The sequence below is a fragment of the Crinia signifera genome, chromosome 19 (genome assembly GCF_055691185.1).
Source record: "Crinia signifera chromosome 19, ASM5569118v1, whole genome shotgun sequence".
Classification (NCBI taxonomy): domain Eukaryota; kingdom Metazoa; phylum Chordata; class Amphibia; order Anura; family Myobatrachidae; genus Crinia; species Crinia signifera.
In genome coordinates, this window is record NC_139226.1 from 85,306,046 (window position 1) to 85,328,043 (window position 21,998).

Below are 21,998 nucleotides of genomic sequence, written 5' to 3' on the forward strand. Positions count from 1 at the left end.
AACAAGTACCAATGTATGGAATACATTATATGATGTAACCAGTTTCTGCACAAGATACATTGTATAACACCTCTCTCCCTCTCCCCTCCCTCTCCCCCCCCCCCCCATATACTGGCTTCCCGGCTCTATGCTGGGACTTGTAGTGCTGAGTTTAAGGACTAATCTACAGGGGAGCCTGGTAAGATGATGAAGGGTTAAGTGCTGCTCCAGTGGCCCCAGGCAAGGGGAGAAATGACCCCGCAAGCAGCATCCAGATGTGGCAGGCTCTGGGGACCTGGATGCAGACCCCTGGATTGTGGAGCAGACAGAGGGAGGGGGGAGAAGAAGTGAGGGGTGTAAGTACCCTTCCCATCTCCCTCCCCCCCACCCCAGTCTACATGGAGGCAGACCCTCCCTCCTTTACCTACAGCATCTGAGAATTGATGAGGCTAATTTTGGGGGGAGGTAAGGAGAACATAGCAGGAGAAAGGCTCCAGCCTGGAAGCGTCCTGCAGACACAGGGCCAGATGGGCACATGATTCCGGCCTGTGGGATCCTGTGCAGACCCCCCAAGCTCACACCTGGTGGATGTAACCCCTGTACCCCGGACTCTGGATTACCCTGCAACCTGGCACACGGGAGAGATGCATCTGAAGAAACTGGTGGAGCACAGAAAGGTCGGTGTCTGGGTGCTGGGGACACTGGGAGGGCTGGACCCATGTATTACTGTATATAATACCATTTAAATACCCCTGACTGTGAGTGACAGCCAGGTACCTGTCCACAGCGTACGTGTCCTCATATTGTTTCTTCACTCTACCAGGGACATCACAGTAATTCCCAGTGTATGCCAGTAACATGCTCTACTGGGAGCACAGGTACCCACGTTCCTATAGGTAATGAGAGAGAGAGAGAGAGAGAGAGAGAGAGAGAGAGAGAGAGAGAGAGAGAGAGAGAGAGAGAGAGAGAGAGAGAGAGAGAGAGAGAGAGAGAGAGAGAGAGAGAGAGAGAGAGAGATACATTGATGGATGGATAGATAGATAGACAGACAGACGTTTATGGAGAGAGGTATTGATAGACAGACATTTATGGGCAGAGAGAGAGATATGAGCACAGATCCAGCATCCATGGGACAATGTAAGAGCTGAGTGTGACTCACAGACAGTCCCCCCTGGAGATAGTGTAGGGGGCCCAGGGCCAGGAAGGGGCCGGGGCAGCACAGACAATGCTAGCCCCTTATCTGAGTGCGGCAGTATCCTGTGTGTATGATGTAGCAGGACCAGCAGTGACTTCACTTCCCAAAATGAGCAAAAAAAACTTTCATCCGGTGCAGTGTCCGCCAGCAGCAGCAGCAGCAGTAGCAGCAGCAGCGACAGAGTATCAGCTGGAGAGGGGACTGTGTGACCGGCAATGTGTGCGCTAGTCCCGGGATCTCCTGCTCTCAGCTGCACATGGACGGGACCATTAAGGTAGGAGCTGCATTACTGCCCCCCGTGCCCAGGCTGGGGGCCGGGACTCTCATGCTGGTCCTGACGTATTTGCGTGACACCTCTCCCATAGCTGCATCTTCATTCCCTTATAGATGGACCTATATGTTCCCTATAGCTATACTTATATATAGCAGGACCCCTATATACCCGACCCCCATGGCTGGAGCTATGTGCCCCCCCCCCCCCCCCCCAATCCTTCATAGTTGGACCTATATGCACTCCCCATCCTCACATATTTGTATCCCAACCCTTTCTTCTTATTGGTCCTTCTGACCCCAAATTCTATGCCATTGCTAACCTTCTCTGTACCTCATCAGGAATACCCCCACCCACAACTATCATCCCGCGACTACCCATCCTTGTCACCGTTCCCATACATGACTCTACCACCACCCTATTCCTGCCATAGGACACATGTATTATGTACTGTATGTACTAAGTGATGTACTACTGTACTCTGTGTCTATGCTTTATGTACTAGGTGTGCTGTATGTACTAGGCTTGTGTGCACTGCGTGTACTAGCTGTGTACTGGTGTACAAGGTGTGTGTGCTCTATGTACTAGCCTACTAGGTATGTGTCCATTGCATGTACTAGGTGTGTACTACTGTAGGTGTGTGTGCTGTATGTACTAGTGTACTAGGCTTGTGTGCACTGCGTGTACTAGGTGTGTGTGTACTAAGTGTGTACTGCTGTTTGTGTGTGTGCTGTATGTACTAGTATACTGCGTGTACTGGGGTACTAGGTGTGTGTTCTGTATGTACTAGGTGTACTGGGGTACTAGGTGTGTGTTCTGTATGTACTAGGTGTGTGCACTGCATGTACTAGGTATTTGTGCTATGTGTACGAACTAGGTGTGTGTTCACTGTGTGTACTAGGTTTGAGTGATATATGTACTAGTGTACTAGGTGTGTATGCTCAATGTACTAATGTACTATGTGTACTGCAGTAGTGTGATAGATGTGCGTAGTGTTTGTAGTATTGTACATATGTAGTAGTGTACTATAAGCATGTACTCTGTGTAGGAGTGTACTTTATTTGTAAAACGTAATGGAATATGCTGCGCTATATAAGAAAATGTAAAATAATAAATGTGTATTGTATATACTAGTGTACTATGTGTGTGTGCTGTATGTACTAGTGTACTGCTGTATGTACTGGTGTACTACTGTATATGTGTATTGTATATACTAGTGTACTATATATGTGTGTATTGTATATACTAGTGTACTATATGTGTGTGCTGTACATACTAGTGTACTGTATGTATGTGTTTTGTATATACTAGTGTACTGTATGTGTTGTATGTATGTACTATATGTGTGCTTTATGTACTAGTGTACTATATGTGTGTATTGTATATACTAGTGTACCACATGTGTCTACTGTATATACTAGAGTACTATATGTGTGTACTGTATATACTAGTGTACTATATGTGTGTACTGTATATACTAGGGTACTACATATGTGTACTGTATGTACTTTATGTGTGTATTGTATATGCAAGTGTACTGTATGTATGTGTGTGCTGTATGTTACAGCACACACATACATACAGTACACTTGCATATACAATACACACATATAGTACTTTGTGTATACTGTATGTACTAATGTGCAATGTGTGTGCTGTATGTACTAGTGCAGTGTGTGTGTGTGTGTGTGTGTGTGTGTGTATGTGTGCTTTGTGTGTTGTGTGTGTGTGTGTGTGTGTGTGTGTGTGTAGCTCCATGTAAGCAGAGCCTTGTGCAACTGCAATCACTGTGGGGGCACACAAAGACACATCTGACTCTATAATAAACATATGTACTATAGACATAAACACAACATATACATAGTAAATGTATCTACAAACACTCCGGAACAAACCGAGAAATAATGACCAGAAACACCGGCCTATACATACAACATTTCAGGGGCTTTATTACATACCCCTTTTAGGGCGATAGATAGACACAGATACACACCATATACAGAGTGTATACAACCATTGGCACACCATTCTATATAGTATAAGTCAGGCATGTCCAACCTGCGGCCCTCCAGATGTGCTAAAACTACACATCCCAGCATGCATTGCCATCATTCTAGCATTCCCTAATAGCCAAATTGTGGCAAGGCATGCTGGGATGTGTAGTTTTAGCACATCTGGAGGGCCGCAGGTTGGACAAGCCTGGTATAAGTCCATATACTGTTGAACAACCTTTTCCCCTATACTCCATCTGCCTACAGTACACAATTCTGTCCTTTTGGTTTAATTCCTACCTCACCTGCAGTTCCTTGTTTCTGTCTGCCTCTACTTACCATAATGTCATGTACTGGTGGGAAGGCCTCAAGGGTATGTTCTTGACTATTACCCATTTTCCCGGTACACCTACCACCTTGGACATCTCATCATCTCCTTCGGCTTTCAGACACTCAAATCTAGATCTACTTTACTAATCCCTCTGTCCTCGCTCTGGTCACCAAATGCCCATTGCCCATTTCCTCCTGGGCATCCCAGCATGTCCTGCAAGTCAACATGACCAAGACCAAACTTGTTTTTCTACCTTAAAGGTGCCTTTGCTTTACCCCAGTGGTTCTCAAACTCGGTCCTCATGACCACACATAGGTCACATTTTCCAGGCCACTCAAAAGTTGTTCTGTGTATCATCAGCTGTCACATTTTTAAAATACACAGGTAACCCAGAAAACATGAACTGTTTGTTGTCCTGTGGATCCAGTTTGAGAACCCGTGCTTGACCCCGTACTCTCTTTATTGAAAGCTTCACCCACTCTTCTGTTCCCAAAGTCTGTGTCATCCTCAACTTTTTCTCTCATTCATTTCCCACTTCAAAGGCCATCTTTCATTTCTGCCTCTTCCTCCTCCAGAACCAGAATCCAACCCATCCTTACGCCTGATACCACCAAAACTCTCCTACATGATCTATTCATCTTCTGCTTAGACACCTGTAGCCTCTTCTCTAGGACTATCGGGGAAATTTACTATCTATTATCTTCTAGAAGGTGTCAAATAATTAACCTGATTGGTTGCCCATAGCAACAGCCCATGGGAAATAGAACTCCAATCTTAGTAAATGTCCCCCGTGTCTCTCCCCTCTTTAGTCTTCTTCATTTCATTTTCCCGCCATACTGCTTCTGCCTCCTGCCTCAGCATCATGCATCACCGAGTACCCATCCCCCTCGGAAACCCACTCTCCCCTTCCCAACATCTCTAACCACAAATACCCGCTGCCCTGTCTGCTCCTAGTCTGACCAACTCCTCTCTGTCACTTTCTCTCACGTTCTCCACTAGTACTTCGCTAGAGTTGTCCCCAACCTCTGGAACTCACTCCCTCACCTTATCAATTTTTTCAAGTATTAAATGTGCCCCTTTTTACTACAGCATACCAAGGTATTGATACTTCTCCAATCCCCAAAATTTAGCTTTTCTAATTGACCTTTTAACTATCCCATTAGTATGTAAGCTGTTAGGACAGGACTCATCTCCCTTTCGATCTTACCCAACACACTCCATGTCTCTAGTGCTCCCCCCCCCCCTTGACTTCTCCCCATAACGTGTCACGTGAAGCCAACCAAACAGGACACTCCCAGGACAGGACACTACAAGCTCTGGACTGCAGATTTTGATGTCCGGTCCGGCGGTTTGTCTGGGTCCGGTTTTTACCCATACCCTGTCTGCTCTGTATAGCAGTACTTTGTGGTAAATAATAACATCAACATGCAAAATCTTTTATATATAGTATACTCTATTCATCCCATATACACAGTAAACACAATCATGTATGACAATTACCACACCAGCTCCCACTGTATTCATTCAACCCCGCCTAAGACATTAAGGCACATTAATCAAACAACACATCCGCATGGTGATCTGGGCGTGGTATTTGCACCCAAAATCTCAGTGCAATCTGCAATTATACCAAGGAGCAACCACAGTAACAGGGTCTCCGAAAATGGCCATGGCGGTGTGGCGGCCATTGCTGTGGAGATTTCCAGGGGAGCCCTCTGCTGGGTAAGTTTATGAAGTGTAGCCTATAGACTACAATGGGTTTATGCCATGCCATCTGCAGATGGCGTTAGCCAAGCTCGGGAAGGATTTTCATATGTATATACTGTGCATTATATCAACACAACGGGCCTTGACATAGTATTTGTATGAAAAAGTAATCCTAAAATAATAGCACTGTACAATAGATGAGATTGTGGTACAAATTAAAGACAAGGCCTGATTCAGCCAATTTGCAGCCATAGTGATAATCGGATGAGCGCCTGTGCGCATGGTGTGCAGTGCAGGCATTGGGTCTCCCTGGGAATGAAGTCAGTGATGGCTAACCATCATTGGCCATTCGCAATGTGATTAACAGCCGGCGGGCGTTTGTGGGTGGCACGCCGCTGTTTTCTGGGAGTGGCCAGGAAAATGCAGGAATTGCCTGGTTGTTAGGAGGGAGGGCAGCTGACGTCAGCAGCGACCTCCTTCTCCCCGCGGCCATTGCCGCATTGAGCAAGTTTAGAATTGTGATTGTGAATGGTTTTCCCTGTGTGCACGGCTGAGAACGTATTTGCAGCCATGCACCGGAGCGAGAATCCACTCTGGTGGGCGGAGTTTACCGGATGGCTGGGCTCCGAAGATTCACAGCCCAGCGATCAGTCTGAATCAAGCCCATAGAGCACCCGAGCCAGTACAGATGTAGAAAAGTAATATACTTATTAGTAATATGTACTTAAGTAGTAGTACTTAAAGTAATATGTATATAATGTGTATACTTATATATGAGAGTGCACTGAGGCCTGTGTCGCCAGAGGGGAGGGGGTCACAGTGTATGAGACGCTGAGAATGGGGTTGGTCTGCGTTCCTTTGGGTGGAGAACGCTTTTGATCTGTGTATTTTTTTTTCCTATCAGAATCTGCTGAGCTGCTGGAAAATACAGTTAAGCAATAACAAACTGCAGCAAGTGAAAGAGTCTGATTAGATCGGTAACTGGAGATAGCAGCTACTGAGACAGTGATGTTTTCTGTCAAGAGCTGACAGACAGAGCTGTGAGAAGGGAGCTGGGGACTCCGCTATTACTAGGGGCAACAGTGTGTGCAAAACAGTCTTTTCATTTGTATTATATCATTCCAGAGTAAATATGTATAAACCAGGAGACTGCCTGTTATGCAGTTATGTCCATGTGAGAGCAGCTGCATATTATCTTGGCTGTGTAAAGAATATTTATAAATAATAATAATAATAATAATAATAATAATAATGTAAATGTAAATCGATTCCTTGTTTCATATATGCAAGATACACGAAAGTTGAAAGTTAGTATCCCATAGCATAGTACGGGATAATGTCATCTGGAGATGTCATTATCCGAACGGGGCCAAGCTGCAATATCTTCTACGGTCCCTCCATAGTACACTCTGGGGATATTTAATGTTTGCAGGTATCCCCAGGAAATGGCCCGCGAGCATCCCCCAAATAAATGTATATATTTTTCAATCTGATCAGTTGCTATGGGCAGCGCTATGCAAAGCCGTCCTCAAAGCTGGCTTTCCCGGCGATGATGCAGGAGCGCGCAGCAGCGCTCATCACCAGGCCATATACACTGGGCGGCTTTGAGCTGCTTTCAGTAGCACTTTATAATGTTTGCAACAGTGTCAGTGTACAGGGTACAGTGCTTGAATAATGTTGCAATTAAAAGGATACAAGTAGGGAGTTGTTTCTAAAATATGTGTATCACAGACACTCTGGACAATGTCTAATTGAAGTCAGAGAATAAAAAAAATATAAATTATGCCTAGAAGACAGCTATACCATAAAAATAGATTTATTTATTCATAGAACATATGGTGACCAATAATAATTGCAGGATTTGATTGGATCATGGGCATAGATGACAATGTAAAATAATTGTGAAAAATGTTGGCATAAAAAAATAGTAAAAAAATTATATAATTAAAATATAAAATATATAATAGAAAATAAAATCACACTTCAGTAATTGAAGCAAGGCAATTGAGCTGAATGCAGCTGATAATGGGCGTGGCTTATTGTATGACTCTTTTCTGAGTAATACCCATTTTACACCGAGGCCAAAACCCAGGATGGACCCGGGTTAGTGTAGATGTAAAAGGGGTAGCTGAAAAATCTGGGTCCATTTCCCCGAAAATCCTAAGAGGACCCGAGTGGGGGGGGTAAAATAAATGGGTATGCCGGCTCATCTGCCTCGGCTAACGTTTACAGCAATGGGAAAGCCCAAAAACCAGCATCCAGCGGTCAGTATGGATGTTGGGCTAGGGGTGCACACAGCCTCCGCTGCTGTCTGCTGTACTGTGCAGACAGCAGAGGAGGCCGGGAGGAGTTGAATGGATGCCTATGTGCGGTATCCATTCACCTCGCAGACAGGGGCTAGGGGGGATGTACGGAGGCTGTGGGCAGCCAAGCAGCTTACCATGGTGCTGGGCTTGCCCCCAGCACGGTGGTCCCGGGGCCCTGCGATCTCGGCGCTTGTAGATGATGTCATCTCCAAGCGCCAATGTAGTTTACATGGCGCGTCAGCACCGCAGTTGAAACGGCGCAAATACCGGATCCGACCTGGCTTGGAACCGTGTTCCAAATACAGAGTCGGATCCCGGATTTTGGTGTAAAATAGGTATAAGCTTTTTAGTCCAGTCTTTGGGGATGCAATTAGTTCTCTTTCTGATGTCAATGGGTTAATGTTTTAGGCATCCCACAGATCTTGAGTTTATGCCAATCACTTGATACCGTTTTCTGTAGGGCAGTCAGGACTGCGGGGAGGGGGATTGAGGTGTGTGCTTGCATCTGTGCCGGTCAGCGCTAGTTAAGCAGCTGTCCCCTTAGCGAAAATCGGGTCCAGCTGCTAGCACACTGCAGATGGCTGCCTGCGGTTTGGGTGTTATGTGGCCCCAAGCTGGACCATTGATCGCCATTTGCTCCTAGTCCATCAGACTCCACCGAACTCACCATCCACATCCTCAGCCTATTCTGTCCTCTCACCTCAGGTGCTTGGTCATCCATCATCTTCTTTGGCACCGCCAGGTCTGCCTGCTCACCTTTCCGGGTCACGTGACCTTGCTCCACTTCGTTCGCTGATCTTAGCAGAGTTGGTAATTACCAGTGTGTGAAATGGAACTGCTTGGTATGGGTATTGCTGAGTAAATCTGTGTGTGCTCCGATGCGTTTCTCCCCTCATATGGGACTTCCTCTGGGAGAAATTTTCCCCACTAAAGATAATAAGTTGTCTCGGCTAGTGGCTAGTGATTGCAAGTGATACCAGTACGGATGGTGTAATGGTTAGCATTACTGCCTCACAGCGCTGAGGTCATGGGTTAGATTCCCACCATGGCCCTAACTGTGCGGAGTTTGTATATTCTCCCTGTACTTGCGTGGGTTTCCTCCGGGTACTCCGGTTTCCTCCCACAATCCGAAGATATACTGGTAGGTTAATTGGCTCGCAACAATTTAACCGCGTGTATATGTAGTAGGGAATATAGATTGTATATTTTGACTCCACTAGGAAGCCTGTTGCACACCTGCACACCAAGAAATTTTAATGTTTCAGAAAAGAACTACAATTCTTTGGATAGGTAAGAGGGGGTGCTGTTCCCAGCAGTCAGGCAATATAGGGCAGGGACTGATGTGAATGTTCAAAATATTCTCTGTAAAGGGCTGCGTAATATTTATGCACTATATACGTAATATTTATGCACTATATAAGAAACTGTTAATAAATAATAAATAAAATACATCGTATGCAAAAGGACTACATATGGTATGCAGTCCTGTCGCCCGGGAAGCTGCCAGGCTGTTCAAGGTCAATCGTAGGCAACTTCTCATGATGACATGGATTCTGCGTATCCAACTGGGTGATATAGAAGCCCCCTTTTCTATGGAACCCTACAACCCCTTCTTCAACATCAGGGAGAGTAGCCAGTGGCGTAACTAGAAATTTTGCTCCCCCCTGCCAAAACAATTAGTGGCGCCCCCCACCCCCTCCCATTTTTGGTAGCCCATGCTCATGGGAAAAAAATAAACAAATACAGTACATTCTAGAGTTCACGCCATGAGAATATACCCATTTGATCAGCATCACGTGACAGATGGCAGTTGAGCTGTTATTGTTATCTATTGAGTGTTTTTTGTTTTTTCCTATATATATATATATATATATATCTATACATGTTCTTAGTGTGTGTCAAGTTGTGCATATACGGAGTGGTCGTAGAGACAATTGGGCTTGTTGATTAAGCTGAAGTTTTGCCTAGGGTGTTTACAAACCCTGCATCTGCCCTCAATCAAGGTGACATTGTGCATGGCAATGTGCTATAGCGTTTCACTGAAATTGGCCAATTAATAAGTCCACTAACTAGCAAGACAAGCAATAGATTGAACTGGAAAAGGTTGACATGAAAAAGGTTTCTGCACATGTCGCATCTGCCCCACCTGCAGTGCAGCATGGTTTTAGCCATTTTGAGAACAAATTTGTCCTGCCATCAGGTCTGAATTAGGCCCAGAGTGTAAGCTTGAGAGCAAGGCCCTCTTACCGCTCTATCTGTTATCACCTAGTCTGGTCTTACTACTGCTCTATCACTATTTTGCTTCCAATTGTAATGTGCATCAGATTTATGCTGGTTCTATATGAGTAAGTGTTAATAATTATAAATAACTTCAATAAATATGTAATTAGCTGACAGGCAGCAAAGCATCATAAAATGCAGAGATCGTAACACACATACCGAACGCACACAAGACCATGCGATACCTTTATGGATCTTAAAAAGGTTCTGCTTTGATTTCTTTGCACAAGGACAGACATTTGAATCACAGAGTTGAACAGATTACTGTACATGTTGCCTGGAGCAAAAAAAAAGTCCATATTACTAATACACATAGAAAATATTGCCGCCAAATATCCCTGATTTTCCCAGGCACCAGAGGTTTATATCACTGTCCTAGGACTTTTTAATACTTAAAAACTAAACCTTAATTTTTGCCTTTTTTAATCTCAATTTCTACAGATCCATGTTCTTGGCTGCTTGGTATCTAATGAAAGATTCAGCTTAGTTAGAAAACCTGTACAGAACAAAGTTTATGAGCTTATAAACTCTAATTCAGGGAGAAAAGAAAGGGTCCCCAAAAAATCATACACACCCTGTGATTAGCCCCTTATGTCCCCAACAAGTCTCAAACTTGTATAATTCAGGAATTAAGTTTATAGACATGTGTCAAATAAGAACTCGTTTTAATAACTGTTCTTCGGAATCCTGTAACTGGCCTCCTACGTCAGATTCCTTTCCCCCGTTTACTGGAGATAATGTGGGTTTGCACTCAGAACCTCACTGTACATCAGGGGTTTATTCTGTGGTGATTGCTGAATAGCTGTGAGGGGCGTAGAGCGGTGTGCATGTGTGTGTGTGTGTGTGTCATCTGTGTGGAAGTGGAGGTATAGACTCTCCCTGTATGCTACATGCTGGGTCCATATGATTGGTAAGACTCTTGTCGGATTATGGGAATTGTCTCAGTGCACAGGATACACCTAGGAAAGTGCAGTATTGATGCATCTATTCCATACATGATATGACCCTGAAAGGGGGCTTGAGGAGTGTGTAGGATGAAGCGTTAAGGTTACTGTAATGCTCATGTCTATTATATGTTCTTGCAATATTTGATAGTCTGCTAACTGCATCCTACACACCACCTCAGCCGGGTTCTCTTATCAGCTGCAGAGAGACTTCCGCTGGACACATCCAGCTCTTCCTGACTGACTTCCTTTCGGAGAACAAAGGGACCATTTGACCTTCTTTTCCTATGTTCCATCCCATAGTGGTCAGACTATACAACTGTGGGGATAAGGGGTAGGTTTACTAAGTGGTGCAAGACCTGGAATTAGGCGTAGAACTTCATCCATAAGACACCATGAAGGCATCTCTAGTATTACAACTCTACGCTCCAATAATAAGGTGGAATATTTGGTATATAAAGACCAATGGTTTGCTACGGAGGTAAATAACAACTTTGCCTCTTTGGTCAGTTTTTTACATATTGTTGTAGATGACAATAGACAGATCTGTTGGTGCATCAAGCTGTGTGTAGAAGACTGTGGAAAGTGGTAAAACAGGCAGACTGCTGGTGGCGGCTGGTGGCAATGAGGAAGTAAGGGCAAGCACCAGTGCTCATCGCCTGCCCATACACACTGGGGGATATCGCCTAGTGTGTATAGACCTTTAGAAAGGGGAATTCTGGTTCAGATGCAGGAATAGTTTGTTAAAGCTGAAGTCTATGCAGACAGTCATTGATAAACACTATCGGAAACACAATGCAAATCTGGTAGAATCACAATGTCAGTACAAAATATACCTGTCCCACATCACGTACCCCATTTTTTGGTTCTTTTAACTAAACCCGACCATAATAAGCGATCAACGTGAAAAATAAAAAAAAGGATGAATTGGATATAGCCCCATGATCTCCCGCCGCTGTAGATAGGATTTTGGACACAATCGTGGAATCTAATGCCGCCCAAGTTCCTCTGCAGTGCAGTATACCGGGCGACATTTTTTAAAGGGGCAATCATGGGTTTGCCTTGAAATTGATTTCCTATTTTAAATAAAATGTCAGAGTTGGGCCAGCATCCCGCAATGCCCCCGAACTCGGGCGACATTATATTCCGCCCATCATGTCCAAACTCCCATCTTACATCCCGCCCGATATGAATGACAATTGAATTTGGCCCATTGGTGGGGCCATTAACCCAAAAAAAATGGAAATATTCAATTGAAGTCGATTTTTTAGGGGAGTGAAAAATGTTTTTATTTTTTATTTTTATGTGTGTGTGTGTATGTACGTATATATATTTTAAACTCAATTCTCTTTTCCGACTAATTCAACTGTCCGCACCCCCTAACCCAAAATACATAGGATCCAGGGTAAGTTCCCAGACCAATTTGTTTTGCAAAAAGAAAGACCAATAGGGCTGGTTATCAAGCATGCAAATAAAATTATATACATCCCTGAGGACTACCAACATCAGGGACAGGTGAATATCCGGGGACAGGGGGAAGTATCTGTGGTAAATTACTGCAGCTATTTGAATACCCCCTATAGGTGTAAAAGTATTAGCCTGCAATTACAGGAGCTTTCTTGGGGCGTCTGGGTGATGCTTTAAAGATGCAATCATTTGCTAGGTAAAATCAACCTGGGTTTGCTTTTTAAAAGATTGCTACTTTAAAACCCCATCCAGACTCGCCAGGAATGAAGATCGCACTGACAGAACACAGTCCGCATTATATGCTGCCACAACACGATACACAAGTTTATGTACACACTGGCACTTGCTAGGTCAGGCAGCACCATCCCACCATATACAATGTATCACTTCAGCACTTGGAAGCGTTATGAATGACTGGAAAGTTTTCCGATGATTATTAGTTATCCCATAAAGGCTAATAGCTGCCACCTCCAGTAGTCCTGCAGCTTCTAGGCTGACGTTTGTGGTTTCAGTATCATAGTAACAATCTGCAGCATCAACGCTTCAGAAACGATTTTTTCCTCTTCTATAAATACCCGCCCCACTTCCTGTTTTTCCACCGAACATCTGTACGAGAACCGCGCACTGTACTAACATTTATATTTAGAAGACAGGCGCTTGCATGAGGTAGGAGTGCTCTAACTGTCCTGCTGATACTAATCCCACTCTTGGCACTCGGAGAACACATTTCAGGGCCAATAAGATAAAATAGGGGCCACTAGTTACTATGGGCCTTATTCTTTTTTTTTTATTCATAAATTTTTATTGATTTTTCAAATAACAAAACACCCAAACAGGCAGACACGTCGATACATAATCTTTGTGCATCAGGTAGTTAATATAATAAAGCATAAATATCAAAAGAGCAAGTATCAAATGCATCACCCACCTCCTGCAGGATTTATAGAGCGAAAATACCCGAAGGCGCCATTACCCGAATACCCGAAGGCGAAGTGCATATGATGTCTTATCATAGTAGGATATTCAGAATTACTAATCATAAGTTTCAACGGCACCTGCCCAGTCCCACGGTGGCAGCACCGCCGCGCGCCACCCCGGGCCTCGCCCGCCACACGCTCCAAAAGAAACCCCACGCTAACGTGGACAGCCAATACCCCCAGGCCACCACCCACGCCGGCACGGAGCCGATCGACTATGGGTCTTATTCTAGTACACTCTTAGAGGAAAATTCCTTCTCAAATGGACAAAACCATGTGCACTGCATGTGGGGCAGATGTAACATGTGCAGATAGAATTAGTTATTTTGTTTCTGTGCAGGAGAAATACTGGCTGCTTTATTACACTGCAATATAGATCACTTTGAAGAAAAACCCACCCAAATCTAATTCTATCTGCACATGTTATATCTGCCCCCTGCAGTGCACTTGGTTTTGTCCATCTAAGAATGAATTTGTCAGAAAGAGTGAACTAGAATAAGGCCCTATGTTACAGGAAACCCAGAATGCTGGGGTAAGATGGTAAGTCTACAGACCATATCATTATCCACATACCTGCATTACAGTAGCTCTTTAGGACTTACGAATATTGTGGGAGCTACAGTACAACTACCCCTGTTACCACCTGCAGTGCAACATGGTTTCCCGCAGTTATGTTCTTTTTTTGCTTGCAACTCTGAATCAGGCACTTTATCAGCGTTGTACTAGGATGAAATATAAAACTACACCCAGAAACAGGGGTGGTGGCATCCATATCCAATGTTTCGTAGCCCGCTGTTCCGGTGACCTGCCCTCACTGAGCTCTGCCTATGGTGGGGATGTACTAACATTGCTAGCATTCGCCTGCTACCGCATTCATAATAATCGCATTTGCGATAAGAGCTGTCCTTTGTGATGCATCCATAAAAATGAAAGACAGACTCTGATCCGAATCAGACCTTGTCACACAGCTGCGGATTCGCACTGCCAGTGTTCATTGAGTGGATGTGCTTGTGAGGTGCGTATGGATGTGTACAGCTACAAATCTATTCAAAGTCGTGTGAATATGTCCAAAACCAATCGTATCAGGCTCACCATCGACTGTATATTACACTGACCACATCTCCTCACAGGCGCCAAGTAGCCCTGGACTTACTCATCGATGTAATGGAAAAATGCATATCTGTCCTGGAGCAAATGCCACACACCCTCCCCTAGAACAATAAGGCATGCCTACAGTTTCCCGGACACTACTAGAGTTTTCTTATGCATGCCTACGTTTTCCTGGACACTCCTAGGGTGAAATTTAATAGGATGAGAGATTCAGAATCAGTGAGAGATTTGCTAAGAAATCTCCAGTTTTTTTAAAGCAGCAATCACTTACACTTCAAAACCAGTTTGATTTTGAATTGTAAATGATTGCCGCTTTAAAAAAACTGGAGATTTCTTACCAAATCTCTCACTTTCTAAATCTCTCATTGCATTAAATCTCACCCCTAGTGTTATGCATGCCTGTGTTCTCCCAGACACTCACAGCGTTTATGTAGGCATGCCTACATTTTCCCAGACACTCCTAGTGTTTTCTTATGCACGCCTACATTTTAACGGACGCTCACAGCGTTTTTCATAGCACTCCGACTAAATGGCTGGTTTCCACCCCCGGACACCTACTTCCTGTCATTCACCTTGCGAATGGCGCGCATACAGAAAAAGAAGCAGGACTTTATTGCAGGATGGCCTCACACATGTGTGCTATGAGCCATACACATGCGCAGTGTATCGATAATCGGACGCTGTGCGAATTTACAGCAGTGCAATCAGGTATGGATTGGGCCCAGTGACCAGAAGTTTACACTTACTACATTTTATACTATACAGTCAAATAGATATTGTGGATTTTATCTGTAAGGAAGGGACATACAGTATCAGTTGCACCTTTGAACACTGGTGCTGGCTCCTCAGAGATGTCTTAGCTCCAGGGAACAGCATTAGAGAGACACATTCTACGGGGAAGGGCTCAGTGTTAAAACTGGTGTTTGGGTAGTTACTGTAGAAACAGAATATAAAAGGTGAAACCTGGAGAGTCAGGAACTAGTTTGTTCCTTGGCGGAGCACCGTCCAGGGTTCCCAGAACGGCCGATGCCTAAGAATCCTCAGGTCGTACTACTGACAACAGGAAAAACAATTTCCATGGTCTTACTGTGATTACGGATAGCATTATTATACCAAATGACTGTATGATATCTGTACAGCATACAGTGACCTAATACAAAGAGGAATTTTGTAGCATTCATACATTTCTGTAGACAGATGTTTGCTGTTGCATATACATTGCTAGGCAGCTCCTGTTCCGTTATCAGCCAATTCAGACCCACCGGCTGTTTCCCTGACCTAACACTGATAGCGTGTACACCGATACTTCTGGTGGGACCAAAAAACAGGCCTGATACGGATGTCCTGCCAACCCAAATTCAGACCGATGCCAGAGAAGGATCAGATCACATTATTGATGGGTTTATACTTTGTTGCAGTAGTCCTATTTGAGTCATTTGTGTTCAATGTTCCATTATGTAGCTGTATAGAAATGCTTCTCCTGGCATTACAGTATCGCTTTATTCAATCTTGGCCGAGTTTTTCACCAGGTGAAAAAAAACGGCAAAGATTTGCACATCAGTATTCAAACACAGGCCTTTTCGCCCACGCCATTTCACTTATTTCTTTTTTTTTGGGAGCAAAAAAGGGCGTGAGTTCGCCAAAACCACATGAATTTGTGGCAATTTTGTCAATTGACATGGTTTTGCTGATGCTACATTTTTCACCCAGGCGGAAAAAAAAAAGGATTCGGCACAGAGAATGGAGTCGAATTAGTAAAAAAACAAAACTGATTTTTCATATTTTCATATGGTGAAAATTTCGCCCAGGATTGTATACCCCTATGACAGAGGTTCCCAAACATGGTCCTGAAGGCACCCCAATGGTCCAGGTTTTAGATATATCCATGGCTTAGCACAGATGGTTAAATCAGACTGACTGAGCTACTAATTAAGTCACCTGTGGCCAAGCATGGGTATACTTAATACCTGGACCATTGGGGTGCCTTGAGGACCGTGATTGGGAACCTCTGCTCTATGATATACGCTGACCAGACACAGCAGTGACCATGGAGAAGATGTAATAAGCCTGGTAAAGTGATTACGTGGAAGGTGATAACCCAGCAGCCAATTAGATCCTTACTGTCATTTTTCAAACCCAGTCAGTAACTAGACAGTTAGGAGCTGATTGGCTGCAATGTTATCACTTTCCACTTTGGCACTTCACCAGAGCTTAGTAAATCTGATGGTCACTGCTGTGAGTGGTCAGCGTATATCATAAGAGCAGAGGTTCCCAATCACGGTCCTCAAGGCACCCCAATGGTTCAGGTATTAAGTATATCCATGCTTGGCCACAGGTGACTTAATTAGTAGCTCAGTCAGTCTGATTTAACCATCTGTGCTAAGCCATGGATAGATCTAAAACCTGGACCATTGGGTGCCTTCAGGACCATGTATATATCACATCTGCTCTAATCACTATTAAGTAGGGTGAAAGGAATATAAAAAGAAACTGACATTTCCCATTATTCTACTTAATAGCCATAATGTATATGTGCCAATTATACATCTAAGATTTCTGCTTTTATGTAGTTATTATAGTAATTATTTAGTAACAGTTATTTATATGGTTCTTTATCCAACTAGATCACTTAGAAAATGACGTGTGTAGGACCCACAGTCATAGCAATGAGCAGTCCCGCATGTCTCTATCGGCCGGAGATTAATATCCAGCATGCTGGTTACATCGTTACATTGCCGGTCAGGGCCAGCGGTCTCACCTGAGAACACTAGCCTAGACAGATTGCTCAGCACACAGCACTGCGGGCGGGTTCCCATGGTAATCTGCTGATGACGTGGGAGTGGGGGGCGGGCACCTGATGTCAGCGGATGTCAGCTGCCTGCCTGTTTCCCGCACAGTGCACTCGCAGATGTAAGACAGAGAGGTGTCTTACATCTGCAAGCACTGTAGAAATCATTCAATGGTTGGCAACCATCGATTGTTTTCCACCTCCAACTCAAGCTGCGAATGGATGTTTATGCAAAACAACTTGGGGAAACTCGGAATGTGTGTGTGTGTGTGGGGGGGGGGGGGGGGGTGTTTGGTTGACTCGCAAAGCAGCAAATTTAGCAGTTTTGCGAATCAACCAGAATGACCTCCTATAACCAGTGAGAATTGTTAGAGTGGTGGCTGAGAGGCATTGTGAGATTCATTATTTTTCTGCGACAACAGGGACATTATGGTGCTGGGGCAATTCTAGTCTGGTGCTGCGATCTGATATAGCCTGTACTGGTGGGAATGTATAACCTCAGAGCTGACCCGAGGCCACATAAACAGCCCACAGTCGGGATCAACACAGAAAGCCCTATGTCACTGTCACGCAGGTGTCTGTGGGGAGCAGAGAGCCAGATGCAGCAATTTCATACACTGACACAATACCCGGCGGCAACGGTGTAGCGGATAAGATGTGAAACATACAAGTACACCTACCGTATGGTAAAATACCGGGTTACGGTGACGTATTGTTATTATATGCATGTACTGTACGGGTAAGAAGCATCAGCTTCAGTAAAGTGAAATCCTCTCCAGCTGTAAGGTCATATTTAGCAATCAGATCCACCATCATTTTCTCATGAAACATAGGGGGTTATTTAGACTTAATTGCTGGGTTGCAAATTCACAGGCTGGGCAGATTCTCGATCAACTGCACATGCGTACGGATCTGCGCACAGACTACACACGGCGGAAATATCATTTGAGGGTGAGCAGTTGCAACACATGGAATAAGTCAACTTGTAAAAAAGGTAGACATGAGTCAACATGGACAACGTAGAAGTTTACCGCGGCCCCTTACTTGGGGCCGCTATGTTGACCTTTTTCATGTGTCGACCTATGGCCTCTCAACTAATTTACTGTCAACCTAGTAGCGTCGACCCTATGACCCATTGTCCTACTCATGCCAAAGTTACTAGCTGGTAGACTCTTCTGATAGACCATAATCCCATTGGGATTTGCTTAATAATAATAATACCCTAATATAGACACCTACCTGCGATAGCAAGACTTTGATTATTTTAATTGCCTGTTTTTGTTACTTTCTCCTTGATTAATAGTATTTACACTGATATGCCATGGCGGTGTTCATATTTGTGATGTACATAAAGTAACTAAAGTTTTGATTTTTGCACACATATTGTTTGTACGTTTCCTTTTCCTTTCCTATTGCGCTGTGGGGACGGTGTTCCCTTTTTATTCTGGTTTTGTCAAAGTGAAATTTTACACCATAATAGGCAGAAAGCCCCAACACGGGAGTCTTCCTTAGATAAAAGAGTTTGCTGTTCTACATACAGGTGGAGTATCCCTTATCCAAAATGCTCAGAACTAGAAACATTTTGGATAACAGATTATTCCGTATTTCAGAATATTTTTCTATTTCAATAATGTATCTTGAGATATCTTGCATTTATGTTGTATAACAACATCAAACACATGAAGCACACACAAATATATTTTCTTTGTGCATAAAACAAGGTTTCAAAACATGGAACAAAGTTTGCGTACAATCTCAGATACTGAATTTGAATGCCAAGCAGTCATTGTCTTGCACATATTTAGTGCCAGTTACATATCATGTCCCCAGTAGTGCTGTTACAGATGTTCCCAGTAGTGCCAGTTACATATCATGTCCTCAGTAGTGCTGTTACAGATTTCCCCAGTAGTGCCAGTTACATATCATGACCCCAGTAGTGCTGTTACAGATGTCCCCAGTAGTGCCAGTTACATATCATGTCCTCAGCAGTTCTGTTACAGATGTCCCCAGTAGTGCGAGTTACATATCATGTCCTCAATAGTGGTGTTTCAGATGTCCCCAGTAGTGCTGTTACAGATGTCCCCAGTAGTGCTTAAAAAAAAAAAAAGTATTCATTTTCTGGAATGTACAGTATGGTTTTCGGAATAATTTGGATAGCGAATATTTGGATAAGGGATACACAACCTGTACTATATTTTCTGGAAAGACCTTCACAGAGACTCTATATGCAGTAAATGCTAATCAATTTTCATATGTGAATTAGCCTACCTTCACCTGTGCCCAACCACTATTCCGGATTCCCACTTTCCTCATCCATACCAACTAGCTCCCACCTGTTTTTTTAAAACCCAGACTGTAACTTTACAGTTAGGAGCTGTTTGGCTGCTGCATTAACACCTTCCACTTTATCGCTTCACCGGGCTTAATACATCTGCCCAACAAAGTTATTCTACTGATGTTTGGTATCGGACTTCCCAGGTCAACGCCAGGTACTACAGCCAGTATAACTATATATGTAGCATCAATGGAAGTGGCAGGAAAATGTCCACTGTCCTATACTTGCTGCTACTCTCCATGCAAAACAGATAAAAGGACGTGCAACCAGAAGTGGGGTATCACAACTTACCAATGTACACTATATAGAGAAGTGCTCTAGCCGGTAGCATCCCAGTGACTATATACAAACATCCATACAATATATATATATATATATATAATCATTATATAAGCAGTTTGATGTGTCTAACGTGACAAGAATTGGGATTACACAGTGATATCAGTGATTAATATGTATTGATGACTGATTAATAAAGAGCAGCGTGTGCTATATGTAATCCTTGCTTGGGGGTATAATTGGGTTATTTAGAGTCACAAATAATCCAAAGAATCACCAGTGGTGTAAATCACATTGCTAACATGTCAACATTCCTGTTTGACATAACCATGTCCTGGTCGACATTCTGAAAGTCAACAACTTTACTACATCATGGCAGTAAGACACCTGGTGAAAACTTAGTGAAATCTGCACCCTGCACTGGTTTATATTTGGCAGTGTTGCTAGAAGGCAGGAGCCACTAATACAATATTTCGCACAATAATTTTATGACTCCCAGAAATGCTAAAATCATCATAAAGAGTGTGGCCTGTAAATCCCACAGCCAGAATTCCTTAGCGGTTTAACATTTTCCAATATGTTCTGAGTTTATTTATATCTGTGCTACAGCTCAAGCTGGGGAAGTGGCACATGTCAGCCAGAGTTAGATCTCCATGGCCACAGAATTATCTGTACATACCTATTATGTGTATACTGTAGGGTCTGATTCATGTTTGTAAATAATGCAAAATAGCCGGCAACTGGGCTGAACCATGCTGCACCGCAGACGGGGCAGATGTAACATGCACAGAGAGAGTTAGATTTGGGTGTGATGTCCTTAATCTGAAATCAAAATTTCAGTATTTGTAGTCTACATGCAAAAGCAGCCAGTGTTCATCCTGCACAGAAAAAAAGAAAATGTACAAATGTGTTTGCATGGTTCCAGACACAAAGGGTGAGATTTAATAGGATGAGAGATTCAGAAAGTGAGAGATTTTGTGCGAAATCGCCAGTTTTTTTAAAGCGGCAATCATTTACATGGCAAAATCAGTTTGATTTTGCAGTGTAAATGATTGCCGCTTTAAAAAAACCTGGAGATTTCTCACAAAATCTCTCACTTTCTGAATCTCTCATCCTATTAAATCTCACCCATAGTTCTTTCTTTTTTTTGTGTTTTACTTAAAAGCATGAATTGGACCCATAGAGATGTCTCGTTTTGTAGGTCATTTCGGGGTGTGAAGTGTAACTTGTCTTTTTCACAACAGGAAGCTCTGTCGGTGGTGAGCGACGACCAGTCCCTATTTGAGACGGCTTATGGAGCAACATCTCACCTGCCCAAGGCGGAAATGACAGCTTCTGGGAACCCGGAATATGGGCAGCCCCATAAAATCAATGCACTCCCCCCTCAGCAGGAGTGGATCAACCAGCCCATGCGGGTCAACATAAAACGGGAATATGAGCACATGAATGGTTCCAGGTAGGAACCTACCATTACTACTGCATATGAGCCTACAGAGATACTAGCAGTGGCGGCTGCAGAGGAGGGGCTGCAGCACAGTTCAAAATTCAGATAGGGGAGCCACACCCACTGCCAGTCAGTCACTTAGGAATGGCAGTTGGTGGCAGTGGGTGTGGCTCCCCTATTTGAATTTCATACTGTGCTGCAGCCCTGCCTCTGGAGCCTCCTCTGGATACTACAGAGATGGTGATTTGTAACCAGAGTGGAATACACTCAGCACAGCACAACATGCCAGTGGAAGTTCATAACATGGAATCAGCAGCGTTGACACCTTAGCGGTCATTGACCTCACTCTTTGATTTGACGTGGTCTTCCACTCCATGGATGTTGTTCCTAAATGCTTCCACTTTGTAATAAAGTAGAGTTGACCATAGAATATATAGCAAGGATGATATTTCATGAACCCTCTTATTGCAAAGGTGGCACCCTATCACAGTACCACACAAACGATGGCATCCTATTATATTACCACACAAAGGTGGCATCCTATTACAGTACCATGCAAAGATGGCATCCTATCACAGTGCCACACAAAGGTGG

General features: G+C 43.8%; 1 protein-coding gene across 2 annotated transcripts in view; it reads left to right on the plus strand.

Moving 5' to 3' along the window:
• The first annotated feature begins 469 nt into the window (after positions 1-469).
• Positions 470-21,998, plus strand: part of FLI1 (Fli-1 proto-oncogene, ETS transcription factor) — a 55,944-nt gene continuing 34,415 nt past the window's right edge. Inside the window, exons 1-2 of one of the 2 annotated variants that reach the window (XM_083162839.1) lie at positions 470-656; positions 21,205-21,416. In XM_083162839.1, coding sequence (XP_083018965.1) covers positions 624-656; positions 21,205-21,416 — 245 coding nt within the window. In that variant the 5' untranslated portion in view covers positions 470-623. Of the gene's footprint in view, positions 657-1,291; positions 1,449-21,204; positions 21,417-21,998 lie in introns of those variants that run through there. The other variant, XM_083162840.1, reaches the window with a different exon arrangement.